Below are 15,957 nucleotides of genomic sequence, written 5' to 3'. Positions count from 1 at the left end.
TCTTTATCCCACCTGCTTCGTTTCTGTTACAGTTACAGCATCGAAGCTGTTCTCTCGCGTTCTATCCACGTGATCGGCTTAGCAGCAGCACCCAACGCGCTCTCTTTTCGGTTATTATTGTGCTCAGCAAAACAGCAAACTTGGTTCCTCTCGCTCTCACCTAGCATGGCGTCAAAGCGCTGCAGCGCGTTGTCATAAGTGCGGAGCGTAAATGCAGACACGAAATAGAGGGAGTTACGCTCTCGCTCGCCCTCTGCTAAGAGCCAAGAGCCGTCCGGCCCGTCAGCCCTTGAATCAATACCATTCTTCCATCGGTCCAGCACATGTCGGTCCCACTTTCGCTGTCATATAAGAATAAATTGTACATTTTATAATGAATTACATTAACGAATTTATTTTTAAAAAATTTTAAAACCTATTAAGAAAGCCTAACGTAAGCTTAAGCTTACGTGAGGTACACTTTGCTCATATGAGCGAGAAGTTTAGCTGTGCGGGCTTTGATCATATTGGTGGTCGCGTTGTCGATCTGATCAATACTCGCTGCGGTTACAACTGGACTCGTTGGGATTGCAGGGCTATCGAAGGCGGCATGCGGGTTTTAATGGGACAGACTCATAGCGAATTCGTGCCCTTAACTCAGGATTCAAAATGTTCCAGGATAAGATTCTCGCGGTGGAGTCTCGTTACAAAAACCTTAAAATTTTGACTGAGTTACCAAAGAGAAAGAAGAGTAACAACTATTTGCCAAATATTGTCGTTTCTCTTTTTAGTCCCGAAAGAAGTCCCTTCACTCAAAATTCTCGTCCCGCATGAACATGTCAATAGTTTGCTCCACCTCTTTTTCTGGCCGGTGCATACGATTTCAAACTGTTTACCAATCGTCCGACTAGCCCTGAAGATAGAGTTGGAAGTCGAACTCCATCTCCGTCCGCTACATCTTCTGTAGCAAAAGCTCAAAAAGTAGCATACTGATAGTGCATCTTTTGAGGACGATAATATCGCTTTTTGTCCTGATTGCTGTCCGTTCCCACCTTGGAAATTTATGTCCAGGTGCCTTCTTCTGGTCCAACAAATCGATCTTCTTTACACATTACACTCGCTACATCTAACGACCTTCTTGCCGCTCACTCATATCTTATCCCTTTGAATAGCTCAAGTTATATCCGTCCCCCCTTTATTGATTATGATAACCTATTAACTAGTTTAAAATCAAAAACTATCTCTACTATGATTTCCGACTAAACTTCTTCTCTGGACTAATGCGTACCTTTTTAAACGTTTTCTCTGTTTTTGTCTCGCCGGTTGTGCCCCGGGTGTGTCATTCGAAGAAATGATATTCGATGAGCACTTGTATGTTCTCGAAAACCTGATGGTCATTTTGGAGGATCTCGAAGAAAAGAAGCTCCAATACTACAAGTTCGGCTTTCATTATAAGCTGTGCTCCTGGAGCAATGACGATGCCACCGACGGACCTCTCTTAGCAACAAAGAAAGCTCAAGCTAGAGACCTAATGCTAAAATATTATAGCTCAAATAAAAGAATGTATCCCAGTTCTAAAAATCAAAATCATTTTTCACAAATTGTTCAAAAAAACAATTTTATTTAAAATTCATTATAAGAGATCCTTAGGCTCTCGTAACATTGTGGTGTGGGATCTTTGCTCTAATTCCATCGACTTAATAGAGGCTTAGAGCGGAGGATCTACTTCAAGTGATCTCCAAAGTCCTTCAAAATCAGGAGCTTATGAAAAGCAGAGTGTAAGAGCAGAGCAACTAGAGGACAATGAAAACGTCATTTTTATTTTAGAGGAGTCGCGATTTCCTTTAAAATCAAATCATATGGATTAAGAATTTTTTAATGATTGCAAAAATGATATAATCAATTAATTGCGTCACTGTCTGACTGAGTACAGATCAGTAATGTAAAATTTAGAAATATATGGATTGGGCGTCAAACAAACTGATGATGAAAGATTAAAGGAAACAATAAAACATTTCGCTACATCATACAATCCTATTTATGCAAATCAGTTAATTGATGAACACCTAATGAACATAGAAAATTTAATAGCTCTCAGCAGTGAATTCCAGGAGAAGGATTCAGGTTGGGCAATAAAAAGTTTTAAATATTTAGAACTCACCATGATAAAACTAGAGCATATCGCTGCAAACACGCTTATCCCAGCCCCCAAAAAAATTAAGTCACGAAATGCACTAATAAATGTTAAAAATGACGATGATTTTTGTTTCAAGTGGTGTGTTTTATCATCATTAGCCTATGGAAAACATGTTAAAACTACATATTAAACAGCAGCATTAAAAAATACTATCGATGCGGACACATAAGGCATGACATTATTTATAATGAAGGCGTTAGATTTAATTTTTCTGGAATTGAGTCTCCAATAAGAAGCAAAGGAATTAAGCAATTCGAAAAGGCTAATCAGGATTTCATCTTCAATGTGTATGAAGTGGATGAGAATGAAAAAAAAACGTTGTGGGACCCACAGAGAGGACGAAGAAAATTCGGACTCAAGACATAAACTTGATTAGTGATAGTATGCCTGATTATAACAATTATAATGTGCATGAGGAAATTATGTTATTCGCAACATAGTAGATCCCTGGGTGATGCATATTTTTGGGAGAACTGTTTGCACTTTTATAGTTATACAAATAATATTCATGACACTAAAAAGTGCGGACATTATATTTTTTTAAAAATTCTTTGATCAGTTTACAGGCCAGTATGTAGATCTTAGTCATATGGTGTGTAAATAGAAATTCAGATTAAGCGATACCTTTTACCCAGTAGTTTTTCATAACTTGTCCCATTGACCCACTCCTTGCAATAAAGGAGTACATATATATATGTACATATACATACATACATATGTATATGTACATATATTGCGTTAACTCAAATTTTGTAATTGTAATTTGATGAATCACATCATTATCAATATAAAATCAGATATATAGATTCTAATAGATTTTTTAATTCAAGCTTGCAAAAACTAGCTAGTTACATATGTATATGGACATACCAAATTTTAAAGGTGAAAAATTGTATATGCTATGACGAAAAGGAGTATTTGCCTATTATTATTTATGTGGTAAACCCCTGCTTCCTTGGAGAGAGTATTTTTTAATTCACTAAATGATGAGGAATATAGGAAGGCATGTTGAAGACTAAAACTTTACTCAGAAAGTTTGGAGAAGGTTTAATTGCAAACGTATCAGAGATTATTTAAAATTATATTTGTAAAGCGAAGTTTTAATTATTGCTGATGTCTTTGAAAATTTGAGCAGTCTGAGTAACAAATAATAACAAATACAAAACAGTAAATAACAAATAATAAATTTGACGCCAACAATTTATAAGGAGGGACTATAAGACAGCCCCTGAAATTTTCTAATTTTAGATTTCTAAGTAAAGATGAAATATTATCTTTCAACGTTCTTGGATATCGGCATCTAGTGATGTAGGATATATCTTAGTAGACGATATGAGATATCCATAATAAGCATAATAGTTTACCTTTCTGCCACGAAAATAAGAGGATAAATAAGGAGAGGGAAAGCAGTCAAGCTGATTTATCCGATATAAATAATTATATAATACATTTCAAATAGCCACAGTTATGTAAAGAAAAAATATCTCGATTATTATCTTTTAATCAACCTTAATACATCACTTTGAATTGATGAGATCCACTTTTATAAATTAATGGTTAATGCCGTTTACGGAAATATAATGGAAATTGTAGAAAAAGCGTAGTGGGGTTGCATTGGTTAAACAGTATGATTCAAGACAGAACTCAGCAGGCTTTAGACAACGCAAAGCTAGACACAATGAACCGTTTAGGGTCTTATGCTCGGATTATAATTCCCTCTACCATATTATATCCAACACTTATTCTCTTCCTCTTATTAAATTATTAATCTTTACACACCTTTCTATTAATTAGTAACTGTACTGGTTTTGTATTTGTATTTTGATTGCATGTTTAGTTTCTTAGTAGGTTTAGTGCTAATTTTCCTCGAATGTTAGTCTAATAGCTATCGTCATGCGGCAGCGCCCCTCGGTCGGTTGGGCGGGAGGAGGGCTGCGTTTTGCCTGGGATCCGCGCGTAACAGCCTTCTGCTGGCTTCACACGGGCCACTTGACGGGCAGTAACTGCATCGCCTCTTGAAAGATGCAGTCATTGCATGTCAACGTCCAAATATATGTAATTTCCACAGTGTTGAAATCTTAAGGGACAGTTTGGCTGCAATTGAGTTAATTAATTCTAGAGTTATTAGTCATAATACTCATTAAAAACCCATAAATTACTCACTTTTGACAGGTGGGGAGTGACCTTATTATTATTTTTTGCATTAAAGATTTAAAAAGGGGTGGGGCTTGACGTGATTGGCATATTTTGTCCATAAATTTAGTTTAACCCCGACTAAAGTTTTGGAAAAGGGGACAACGTTTTGGGATGGAGTGTTCATGCGTGATGGTGTGCACATGAGTTGCGCATGCGTATGAGATTGGTGATTGTGTTCAGGTGTTGAAGGGTGGGTGTTCATCCGTGACGGGATGTGAGTGAGCGTGGGTAGAAGGTGGGATCTGATGGTGGTGTGTAGAGTTCGTGATGCAAATAATGCACCATAGTCGGGCCAGTAGCGGGGAAAGCCACCATAGGGAAGGAGGACTTTGCTGTTCGTTATGGACAAAACTGCTCGAACGATGCGGGGATTTTCAATAAACGGAGTAGGCTCAACTGCCAATTGTGGCTCCAACACCAGCGGCTCCCCCGCAAGTTTGATTTGACCGGAACGTGCTGGTCTTCCTCTCACAGAGACCTGGCGCGCTTATGTAGTTTCATATTTGCGTAGTTGGATCGAAGGGAGAGCACAGGGAAGGGGTCTGGAATTGTCATTAGCGGGTATATGTATGTATGTATGTATCTTTTGCTGTTTGGTTTTCCCAGCTGTTCTATTGTGTCATGGAATTTAAGAATAACAAATACATTTGGCCTATGTATTGATAGTTTTCGTTTCGCTGAGAATTGAGAGAGGAATCATAAGATGGAGATACGAGAGGGTAGCTATGAGTAGATAAAGCAAGTAACTGGTCTGATTGTACATGTTACATAAATCATAAAATTAGATACATATACATATATGTATATAAAAACTGATTACCGGGCATTAAACTAGTTACAACGTTCTGGCTTATTTCATATATTTTTTGTACATTACCTTGCAGGATACCCCAATACATACCCCCAAAGAGATGGTGGGGCAGTGGATTAGAAATGTGAAATGTTATTTTTAAGACTAGCGCCGTCTACTGGAATTGTTTCGCATTTATTGACTGTTGCGCTCCAGCCGGATGTGGGAGAATGCTGGTAAATAGCAACAGATGCGCCAGCTGTTGGCATCGGCTGCCAGCATTTTTATTCCGAGTACGCCGTCAGGTGCCTCCGCCATGTATCGACGAATGCGCTTCGGCGGCTCTGTGGCGCTCCATGATGTCATAGTTTATTTATGAAATGGCGCGTAGTTCAAATGTGTGCTATTTGTGGTACGATTAAAATGTGAAATGGCTCCCTGTGCTGGGTGTAGCTCCATGTGGTTGTACAACAATTGGCAAATTACAACATTGCCAGTTTTGTTTTCTTGTTTTATTTCATTTCACTAAATTTGAATGGATCCTTTGATGAACAAAAAAATTATGCACAGACACAGAGATGAAGTACGAACTAAGGCAATAGAACACTTGAATAAATACAATGAGGAGTAATAGTCGGAAATGCTATATACACGACAGGCAAAAAAAAAAAAAAACAAAACTTACAACACAGTCTTTCCGTTACAGAACGCACAAAAACAATTGCCGCTACTTATATGCTAACTAACTAACAATAACTACAAGAAGAAGAGTTAACTAGCTAGGCGACTATAATTAAGTTACAACAACAAATCCAACACGATCTATGTACAGAAAAGGCTCAAATAATATAGTTATCTACATCAGTACCTCCAGTCAGCAAAATTTATGTAAATTTCTTATCTATACGTATTTTTAATTACTTCACAAGACTAGGCTGCTGATTCTGGCTGATCTATATCGTAGTTTTCATTAGTTTTACTTAATGGTTCAGTTCTTAACTTAATTTGCATGTATTTGATCCACGATCAGATAGCACGATCTCTGAGCTTCAGACTTAGCGGCGTTTTTGGGGCCAGCAGAAACTCGAACTCCGTTTCCAGCGGCTTCACAAAGCTCACATCAAATGCCACTACCAGCTAGAAGAGTTAAAGTCTGGTCATATTGCACTTTGGGAGGCCGAAGTGATCATTTGGTTTACCTTTGCGAGTAGCAGCACCACCTCCATTTCCACGAAGCGTTTTCCCGGACAGGTCCGTCGGCCTACCCCGAAAGGGACCACAATGCTGGCACTATCCACATTCACGGTAAAGTTTTCCGTGACTGGATCAATCCAACGCTCGGGGGAGAACTGTTTTGCCTCTTGAAAGTTGCTGTCCTTGTGGCAGGCTATCATGTTTTGGCAGAGAACTACAGTCTATGGTTGGGAAGAGCACAACCAAATAGGAAATGAAATATATGTAATATAACAGAATACAAAGAACAGAGTTGTCTTTGTAGTATCCGTACTCACCCCAGCATTGAGAGAGTATCCCGATAGCTCCATATCCTCCTCTAGTATCCGGGCTAGACAGAAGGCGGTGGGTCTTAGTCTGTAGGACTCCTGTATGCAGGCCTTCGTAAAGGTGGCGTTTGTAAGGGCATCCTGCAGGATGTTCGTATCCCGATACTCACAGAACTCGCTTAGAATCCGAGTCATGGCCGAAGGTTCTTCCGTCACCGAGCTCAGGACAAACAATAAAGTGTTGGCTAACTATGAAAATATTTCAAGAAACCCTGATTATACTGAGAAAGCCCCGAACCTTGGGTTTAGCAACCACTGACCGTTTCAATGCCAGCAGCTATGAAGTCAATAATAGCCGACTTCTTGTCTCTGATATCCAGATCCTTGAGGTCGAGGATATTGAGAAAGACACTGCGCAGGCCAGAGGCACCTTCGTCATCGCATTCAGCCGACTTCTTGTGCTCCTCCAACTCATTGTCGATGATCTCGGAGATGACACTGCGGAGGGGAATTCATTCCGTTTAGATGGAAAATAGGAAGCAACTTAAGATCGCTGTGTACCTACTCATAGATCAAGTCCTCGGCCCGCGCAAAGTCCCGGTACGTCTTCGTGGGAAAGTACTTCCACAGACCCAGCCCGTAGTAGGAGTCCCTCTGGGAAATGAACAGCTGCTTGACGGCCGCCGCCAGCTGACTGATCTTTTGCGGCTGCTTGGCATCGGCGGCCAGGAAGCCCATGCGCCGACCCAGCATCAGGGTGCAGACTGCCTCCAGCCCCATCAGATTGGCCAGCTCCTCAAAGTTTGGTACGACGAGGGTATCTGGATCGCGCCTGGCTCTCAGCAGGTCGATGAAATCATCGCAGACGGCGTTCAGGGCAGGCAGGAAGTTTTGCAGGACCCGGGGTGAAGTGATGCTGGACGTGAGCGATGTCCGGAGTAGCTGCCACATAGGACCCTGCTCGTTGACGATGCCCACGCTAGCATACCGATCCGGTCGCGACTGCCGGTACATTACAATGATCTCCGTGGGCGGCCGGAAGGGATACTTGCTGGGGTACTTGAGCACCTTTTCCAGGTCCTCGCGCTTGTAGAGATGAACGATCGGCACATTCGAGGGCATCACCTCCAGCACTATGTCCCCGTATCTTCTGTTGAGATCTAGAGAGGCCGTCGGGCGGGGGTTTTATTAGCATATGACCTAACCCAAATTGAGGAGCGTTCACCTGCGTAGACCTCGTGCAGCTTGGTCATCTTGTAGCGGCGAAAGAACACAAAGAATATCCATTTGGTTCCGAGGAAGGGTATGCGCTGAGGACCTGGTATGTCCCAGATGCTACGACGCCGGCGGCTCTTCTGCTGTTCCGGCACGACGGGCGTGGCATGGTAGCAGTCCTCCAGCGGCGTGTTCTTCAGCAGCGGCTTAAGATAGGTCGCTCCGATCTTGTGCCTGTGGATTGCGCAATAGCAGCCTAGTACAAGTGCCAGGGCCAGCAACAGGATCACGGCCATTACCATCAGGCGCTGCAACAGCGGGGAAATCAAGATCGAGAGGGGGGGTTTTAATCGAATTACAAACAAACTGTTTCTTATGCAAATTTTCACCAACAATTTCGTCTCGTTTCTAGGCCTTCAATTGAACTCTGTTTATTCGATTCGATTCAATTCGAAGCGAACCGGTCTGCTACTTGGTCTCTGGCCTTATATAGCCTTTTTCGGCCAACCCAAATCATCGATTTTGCATTATAATTGCCAATAGCTACGCCGCGATAACACTTTGTTCTCTGTTCTTGGTTCTCAGTTCTTTTGTCTGGCAGTTGGATTTTGCTTTACTTATGGCAAGAGAAACAAGCTTTATGGGCCTTCTCAGATAAGATAGCGAACGGGTGTGATAAAGTTCAAGGTTAATGCCCAAAAAATATGTGTAATGATGGAGATGCCAAATTGGCAAGCGTGCAAAAGTCTATAAAAATATATTCATGAAAAATCTATGGTTTCAGATCGGCTGTTGGATTCCCTTCGCCCCACAATACGGCTGTGTTAGGGTTAATGCGAATCTTAGATGCTGGAAGATATTTCTTCAGGACACATAAAGGTATTAAGAAATAAAATGAATAACTAATTCTAGACAGAGATAAACATGCCACCCAAAGCTAGCCCAAGCATTTTTCGTTTAGCCTTAACTCAAAGGCTTCATTCGGGAGAGATCGGGTCTGGGTTTTGATAGTAGATCTTTTCGATTTATTTTGAAATTTTCCACAGCTGAATTTGTTTTTTTTTTGTTCAGCTATTGCCAACCGGATATAAAGGCAATATAAATTAGCTAGAAATCGATTTAAGCCTCAAGGAGGTACCTGCTCAAAATGATTAATGTACTCCGAATGAAATTTGAAAGAAACAAACCAGAGATAGATGATCAATACCAATATTTGCCAGAGCCACACAACAGCTCAGATACTCGTAGACATGTACAATATATGTATGATCGAATAGCAAATAAAAGTGGAAAGGAAAACCTCATGCTGACTGCGGACTACCGAAAATTTTATTTGCAAAAGAATCAGGAATGCCAGATAAGAATTCGTTGGGCTCAGGTAAGGTACATAAGTAGTACATATACTCGTATGTATCTTTATCTACGTGACACTGTGCATGGCATGGCTAACGGAGTGGGGGAGAGAGTTGGCTGGATGGAAAGAGGGGCCAGATCTATGATGATTCGATCAATGCAAATTCATAAGCCGATAGGCCTAAGGTTACTCTAGTGTGTGCAAAAATAGGAAAACAGAATGAGAAAGAAACTCGAACTGGAACTGGAACTGGAACTGTATGTGGCGACACAAGAAATCTACAAATCACAGACATCTGAGGCGAGCACTTCCTTCTTGGGTTTTAATCACTTCCTCATCTCGACGCGTGCGCCGTTCTTTGCGATTCTCACTTTTCCGATGAGCGCAACAAAAACTCGCTTTTTAATAAGAACTCTTGCAAATTCTTCTCAGGCACCAGGCATACTCTCCTCCGTCTCTGATTAATATGCAGATATGTAGATCCACTCGCGACTGTGTCCACTCTCAGCGTTACCCAGCGCTATTCTCTTCCATTCTTGGTCGTCGTTAGAGTTGTGTTAGACGACCAGTAGAAGGAGAAGCAGCTGCTGACCAAAACCGGATTGGAAACCAGCTCCAGGCCACAGAGGAGAAGAAAGCATCCCATCCCATCCCAGGTTCGGTAGAAAGCATATTATGTAAGTGATTATTATGTAAAGCAAGAACCCGGTCCGACCATGGGAAAGTTCTTTTAGCTCTGTTTTTGTTATGATCTCTGAATTTCACCATTTCTGGTTGGCATTTCACTACCTTTCCAATTCTGTTAAGACGCAAATAAAAGTTTCGTTTCGTTTCGTTTTTTTTTTTTGGCCCGTTTTAATTCAAATTGTTTTCGTTTTTATTCTATTTTATTCAGCACCAACGAGAAAAATGTGCAATGACTCGGCTTATTATTATCTGCTCGAATCTTGAATGAATTGGGGTCTTGGTTTCTTGGTGAGGGCTGCCCAAAAGATACTGAAAGAACGTGAGTCTAGAATTACATGCGAGCTCTGAGGTTGGTATGAATGGATTGATGAAGGGGTCTTTAGAGATATGGATCCATCCCAGATGTGTACAGATTTTGATTTCTACAGGTCATGATTATACATACATAAAACCCCCCGCGCGCCTTGGCTTCCTATACTGCGTATTATGTTCCACACCAAAGTTCTTTCACTTTTCTTTAGCAAATCAACTTCTAATGCCTTTCTAACATGCGGGGCCAGCTTGAGAGCCAAAGTCGGTTTTTGTACCTGCTTTGGGACGGCAAGCAAGTTTGGTCATGGTCAGGCCAGGCCAGGCCAGGCCGGGCCGGGCCGGGCCGGGCCAGGCGGCTTCTGAGACCAGCCAGGCTTTTGTGGAGGAAGCACATAAGAAGAGGGGCAACAGCGAAAATCTAATGAGAAAATTTCTCTATTTCTATTTGCCAGGCTTACTCGGACAGTGTCGCTTGGCCCACGATGGCACGTCGCGACGTGGGGCGTACATTGAACCTGGTTAAAGACAAAGTCGGGTCGAGATAATGGATGGCTCTTACCTCTCACTCTCTATGTCCCCCCCTTCTCTTACCCTCTCCCTCTCTCTCTCTTTCTTTCTTTCTTTCTTAATATATATATATATATATGTATATATCTATTGCTCACTCTTTCTATAGCGGCTTTTGGGGCGGGGGGAGGGAGAGAGAGGAAGCAAATTGTTCGCGTAGTTGGCCGTTTGGCCGTTTGGCCGGCGGTTTGGCGATCGTGGCCGTGACCATGAAGACATCGATCGCCATCGCCCCGATATCGTATCGAAGCCCCAGAGACACGGCTTGTGCAATCTATATACACTGACATACTGGTACACACTTACGAGTATCTGTATGGGTGTAAGTGACATAATCTGCTGATTTCGTGGAGCGTTCTCGGTTTAAGCTGAGCTCGGGCCTTCTGTAACTGCGCAGCGCTTCGAGCCCGAACATTTGCTCCTCTTTCGGTTCTTTCCGATTTGCATAAATGTGAAAAATGTGCCAATAAAAATAGCTGCGAATAAATAACGAGCCAACAATCACTGGGTATATGTATCTAGTTGTACATATGTATGTTTGATAAAAACATAAACTTGTTTATTTAGCAAAACACAAAAAAAAGTATAAGTATAAGTATAAATGGTTTAAACTTTTTTTTTTTTTTTTGTTTTTTGTGTCACATTTTGCGGCCTGTCGTTGGCAACGTGAGCAATCGAGCTTACACTTTGTATATGCATATGTACACTGGCACTTACACTTACACTTGCACTGACACTTAACTAAGTATGTTAACTCTTTCGGATTGTTCCTCCACCCGTGGTGCTTCCTCTTTTGCATGTGGACTGCCTGACGCCACAGAAGAAATTGATTCGGCCCGGCCGGTCGCTCTGGATTCACTTTTGCTGACTCCAATTTTGTCAAAGTCAATCGAAATTTAATCGAAAGAGGAAGGTGAAACCCGATCCCAGAACATGACGAAGAATGCACAAGAATCGCTCACAGCTCGTGTGGGTTTTATTTAACAGCAGATCAAATGAAATAAGCCCTGATATTCGTCCAAAATAGTGTAAAAAGTCGCGTGCGACCTGCCACAGTGGTCGAGGACTTTCGGAAAATAATATCCGAATTCTGGACAAAATTTTACAGAATTTTATCATTTACTGCCGCAAGTAAAGAGTTTTATTAGCCAGGCTAAAAGGCTTTACCTTTTTTATTCAATAAGCATCACACCCGGAATCACTGCGCCCATGCCCCCGCCCCCGTCCCACGCCCTCCGCCCCACCAAAGGCATATGTATCATCATTCGACCCCAAATAATCTCTCGGTCAGTGCACGTTAAATTCGCGATTTGGGATGTCCGAAATATAACAAAGAAAATACATGCTAAGAAAAATGACAAAAATAATTACAAAATCGTAATCGATTGACATTCACTTTGAGAGGAGCGGAATTTAATATATGCATGTATGTATGTATGTATGTACTGGATATACATATGTATTGATAAATCAATACCTGTGCAAAACTGCAACTTGCCAGAGCCCCAACTGAGGCGCTGTGTGTGTGTTTTTTTAACGATGATAATGAACTTGAGGTCCTCTCGCATAATTGATAAAAAAAAAATTATTATAAATATTTAATCTTATTGTGTTACACCTGAAATCACTCGTGCTTGCCGATAAATATAAAATAATAATGAAAAAAAGGTTAATAAATAAATAAAAATGACTCGAGGGGCAGCCGTGAGCAGAGGCAGAAGCAGAGGCAGAGGCAGAGCTCGACTGGACTGGACTGGACGGGAGCGCGGTGGAGAGGCTAATTACAATTTAATGCGTTTGTTTGCTGAAGTAAGTATAACACGATTTATTTATTTTCCAAGATACTCGTACTATACGACGGTACAGAAATGTGTGTGGTGGCTTGATTCATTTTTGTATGTTTGAATTGCATTTTATGATCAACGAGTTGCTGCTGCGACTGTAAAATATGCAATGAATTCGCCACCGAGAAATGGTTATGTGGGGAAAGTGACATTGGTTTTCATGGAACATGTGGGACCTTGTTTTTATTTTCTTTCAATAGATTGAGTTGGTGAAAACCCGGTGAAGTCTGGTGAAATAAATCGAGTGAAAATTGATTTAATGATTGATGGGTGAGCTTGACAACCTGTAAATACATTTTGGAATCTTTCAAACTTGGCTTCAAGATTCAGTCAGTTCTTATTAGGTAACCACCCGAAGAAGTTAGCAGCTCGTTAGAAGTCCTTCCGCAGAGGCAAACCATTGGAGTCTACTCACCGGTTTAGAGAGTTACAGTTTTAGATCCAATAAATTAGATTTCCTTGCAGGCTAGGCCAGACGACTTGTAGCTTCTGGCATTTTCAATTGCATTGCATGACTAATGGGGGTGGCCTATCACTTGAATATTCATTCAATTCAGCACTTTCAAATAATTTTCAAAACAATCCGATTCTTCATGACTCTGCTATGAAATATACACATTCATACATTAAATACATATTGCACATTGTTTGAGTGTTGCAGTTATTTAAAGCTCTGGTTGGCATTCGATGCCGGACTCCCTGCACCACCTCCAATCGCAATCGCTGGCTTTTACGAAAACAATAGAAAAAAAAAATCTAATCACCATCCAGACATCGCACTTTTGCACTGACACTCGGCTGTTCTCGCTGTTACTATTGTTGACGATGAGGATGATGAGGATTATGATGATGATGATGATGGCTTATAATCGAAAAGCGCATCCGTATCCGTTGCATGGCATAATGCTCTACCAGCGATCTTGGAAATAATTACGATTATAAAAAAAAAATTGTAACAGAACCAAAGCGAACCGAAGCGATTCCTTCGCTGGGCCGATACCGAGCCAGAACTCGAAACGGAAACCGAAACCGAAACCGACACCGACACCGATCTCCACGCTCCTCGATCACTTGGTTGCGACAACGTCGCTGCTTAGTCAAAGACTGAATGATCTTTGATTTAAGTATTTAATTTCTCTCTCATTGCCCACACTGCCTTTTCCCATTTTCAAAAACGCAACGTTTCCCGCTCGTTCGGCTCGCACTTCTCGCGAGAGCCGAGCCAGAGCCGAGCCAGAGCCGAAGTGCCCGCCGAGGCACAATGTTACCTCATGTTGCTTGTAATCCGCATGCAAGGTGAGTTAATAAATGTTTAATTCTGGTTCCCTCTCGCGAGAATTCTCTCTTTCTCAGCCGCTCTCTGTCGTTGAGCGTGACCCAAGGTATAATTGTCAGTCAGGTATGGCCAGTCTCATCTGGGCATACATCATTTTATTTTATTATATATTTTACAGCAACGTAACTGGAGGGGCTTGGAGAAACTAGCAGAAATTGTGGTGGACCATGTGATTTCTTAAAGGTTTTCTTCAAGGTTATATTATCCATTAAAGCCAGAAGCTCGAATATTTCCGCATCCCCAAATAAAGCTTATTAGCAAACACTTTCGTGATTCTGCAACACTATTAGCGAGAGAGCTATTGAGGAAAATTGGTACCTCTTTTGATATGGAGTACCTGTCGAGTACAGAGTACATCTGTCGCCTTTTTTGTTTGGGCCGATGGCTGCACCTTGTGAACAAATCTACCATGGCTGAGCCGAAGCAGCGCTCCCACGGAGAGGGGGCTGATTTACGGAGAACTACTGAATCGAATCCGTTTTAGTGAGTAAGGTTCGAGTAGCTGCCCATACGCATATGTGTGTGTGTGTGCCTGCATGTGTACGCTTGTGTACGCGTGTGTATCTCAGTGTGTGAGGCACTGATAGCACCCGATGCTTTGATCACTCTCGCTCTCCGTCTACCCACTACACTCCCTTTCTTCGGGCCATGCTGCTGATAAGAGCCCCCTGCGCTGCCTCCTCCGTTGCGCTGCGCTGCTGTTGGTTTTCCCTGCACGAGTACGCGTACGCTTACGAGTATATATGCACATGTGTCTGTGTGTACTTTTTTCGCAAATAAAAACTCAATGAAAGTTTGTCCAGAAACAATGCCTCAAGGCTCGTTGTTGTTGCTGTTGCTGTTGCTGTTGCTGTTGTGGTCTACTGAAATGTTTACTTAGAGCAAATTTATGCAACACATTACAGCAGCAGAACTGCCGAAGAGAGTGCGAGGTGTGAGCTGCGAGCTGTGAGCTGTGAGGTGCGAGAGAGTGTATCTGTGATCGTCAGGTCGCGCCCCAGGCTTGGCGTGAGGTAGGTTGCACTCTATAACTGGTTCGAGTGCGGCTTACGGGCTGAGAACCGAAAACAGCTGTGTGGCTGCTGCTGCTGTCTGGATGTCTGAGCTGCCACTGGCTGTGATTTTTTCATACAGGGTACACATGGAGGTGCACAATCTCCTGGGAGCCCATTTCTCATTGAAGTGGAATCTCAAAATTTGCAGTAATTTTGGCCAATAATCAGATAAGTCACATAAATAATTCATCGATGACAGGGTATCCCCGAGTTCGAACCCCCCAAAGCCCCACTCCACATGCGTGTGCACAGAGGGGGGGTGGAAGGAGCGCGGAATCAGAGGCAGAACCCGAAGCGATCGTGAGTGTTGCTCCAGTGTGCGCGCTAATTGCCTTGATTGAGTTTTAAATTAATGCGAATTAGAGTTGTGGCTGTTGTTTTAAAGTCAGACAATGTACGAGTACATGCATGTGCATGGGCATCTACTATCGAGGGGGACTCGGACATCTGATACAGGAAGGAGGGCGTGTGACTTAGAGAACAAGAAGAAGCAGCAGATAAGGACTAACCCATTCACAGCACGATTGAGAGCTGTGAATGAGTGGGGCGAGGAGTTCGTTACGGGGCCAAGGGGATGCCTACCCTACGTACACAAATTACGTATATCAAATGCACACACATATATCCTAGCCTGAGATTACAAGAATATTCTTAATTATTCCTTTAGGTGTTCCGCTTGCCTATAAATCCTCAGACTAGTGGACCTAAAACACATGCAATCCATGCCATGTTATCTCCCATCTTCCATATGTAAAGATGTACATATGTGTGTGTGTGTGTGTGTGTGTGTGTGTAGGTATGTATAGATTTCAAACTAATCTTGTACCCTCCATACTCCTATGTATTCCCTCATAGCTGACCCCCCTCTTAGCTGTCACATTAGAAACGATTCTCTCATATCTTCATCTCCCATCTTGATCTCG

The 15,957-nt window shown here is 42.2% G+C and overlaps 1 protein-coding gene across 3 annotated transcripts; it reads right to left on the bottom strand.

Annotated features, from left to right (window-relative positions):
* Positions 1 to 5,659: 5,659 nt before the first annotated feature.
* On the bottom strand, positions 5,660 to 13,761 carry shd (cytochrome P450 family 24 subfamily A member shade). Of its 3 annotated transcripts, none has more exons than XM_033382959.1 (7): positions 13,059 to 13,761; positions 7,890 to 8,187; positions 7,230 to 7,824; positions 6,985 to 7,162; positions 6,674 to 6,913; positions 6,362 to 6,577; positions 5,660 to 6,299 (listed from the first exon to the last, which is right to left on the bottom strand). In XM_033382959.1, exons 2-7 carry the CDS (start codon positions 8,179 to 8,181, stop codon positions 6,189 to 6,191), a joined length of 1,632 nt encoding a protein of 543 aa, XP_033238850.1. In that variant the 5' UTR covers positions 8,182 to 8,187; positions 13,059 to 13,761; the 3' UTR covers positions 5,660 to 6,188. The 3 variants fall into 3 exon arrangements, with proteins under 3 accessions (XP_033238850.1, XP_033238849.1, XP_033238851.1); XM_033382958.1 differs by lacking the exon at positions 13,059 to 13,761 and adding an exon at positions 8,273 to 8,383; XM_033382960.1 differs by lacking the exons at positions 5,660 to 6,299; positions 6,362 to 6,577; positions 6,674 to 6,913; positions 13,059 to 13,761 and adding an exon at positions 8,273 to 8,384 and having other exon boundaries at positions 7,070 to 7,162; positions 7,226 to 7,824.
* Between the last annotated feature and the right edge of the window lie 2,196 nt (positions 13,762 to 15,957).

Source organism: Drosophila pseudoobscura, chromosome X (genome assembly GCF_009870125.1).
Source record: "Drosophila pseudoobscura strain MV-25-SWS-2005 chromosome X, UCI_Dpse_MV25, whole genome shotgun sequence".
In the NCBI taxonomy this organism is placed as follows: Eukaryota; Metazoa; Arthropoda; class Insecta; order Diptera; family Drosophilidae; genus Drosophila; species Drosophila pseudoobscura.
This window is presented reverse-complemented; position numbering and strand designations above follow the sequence as displayed.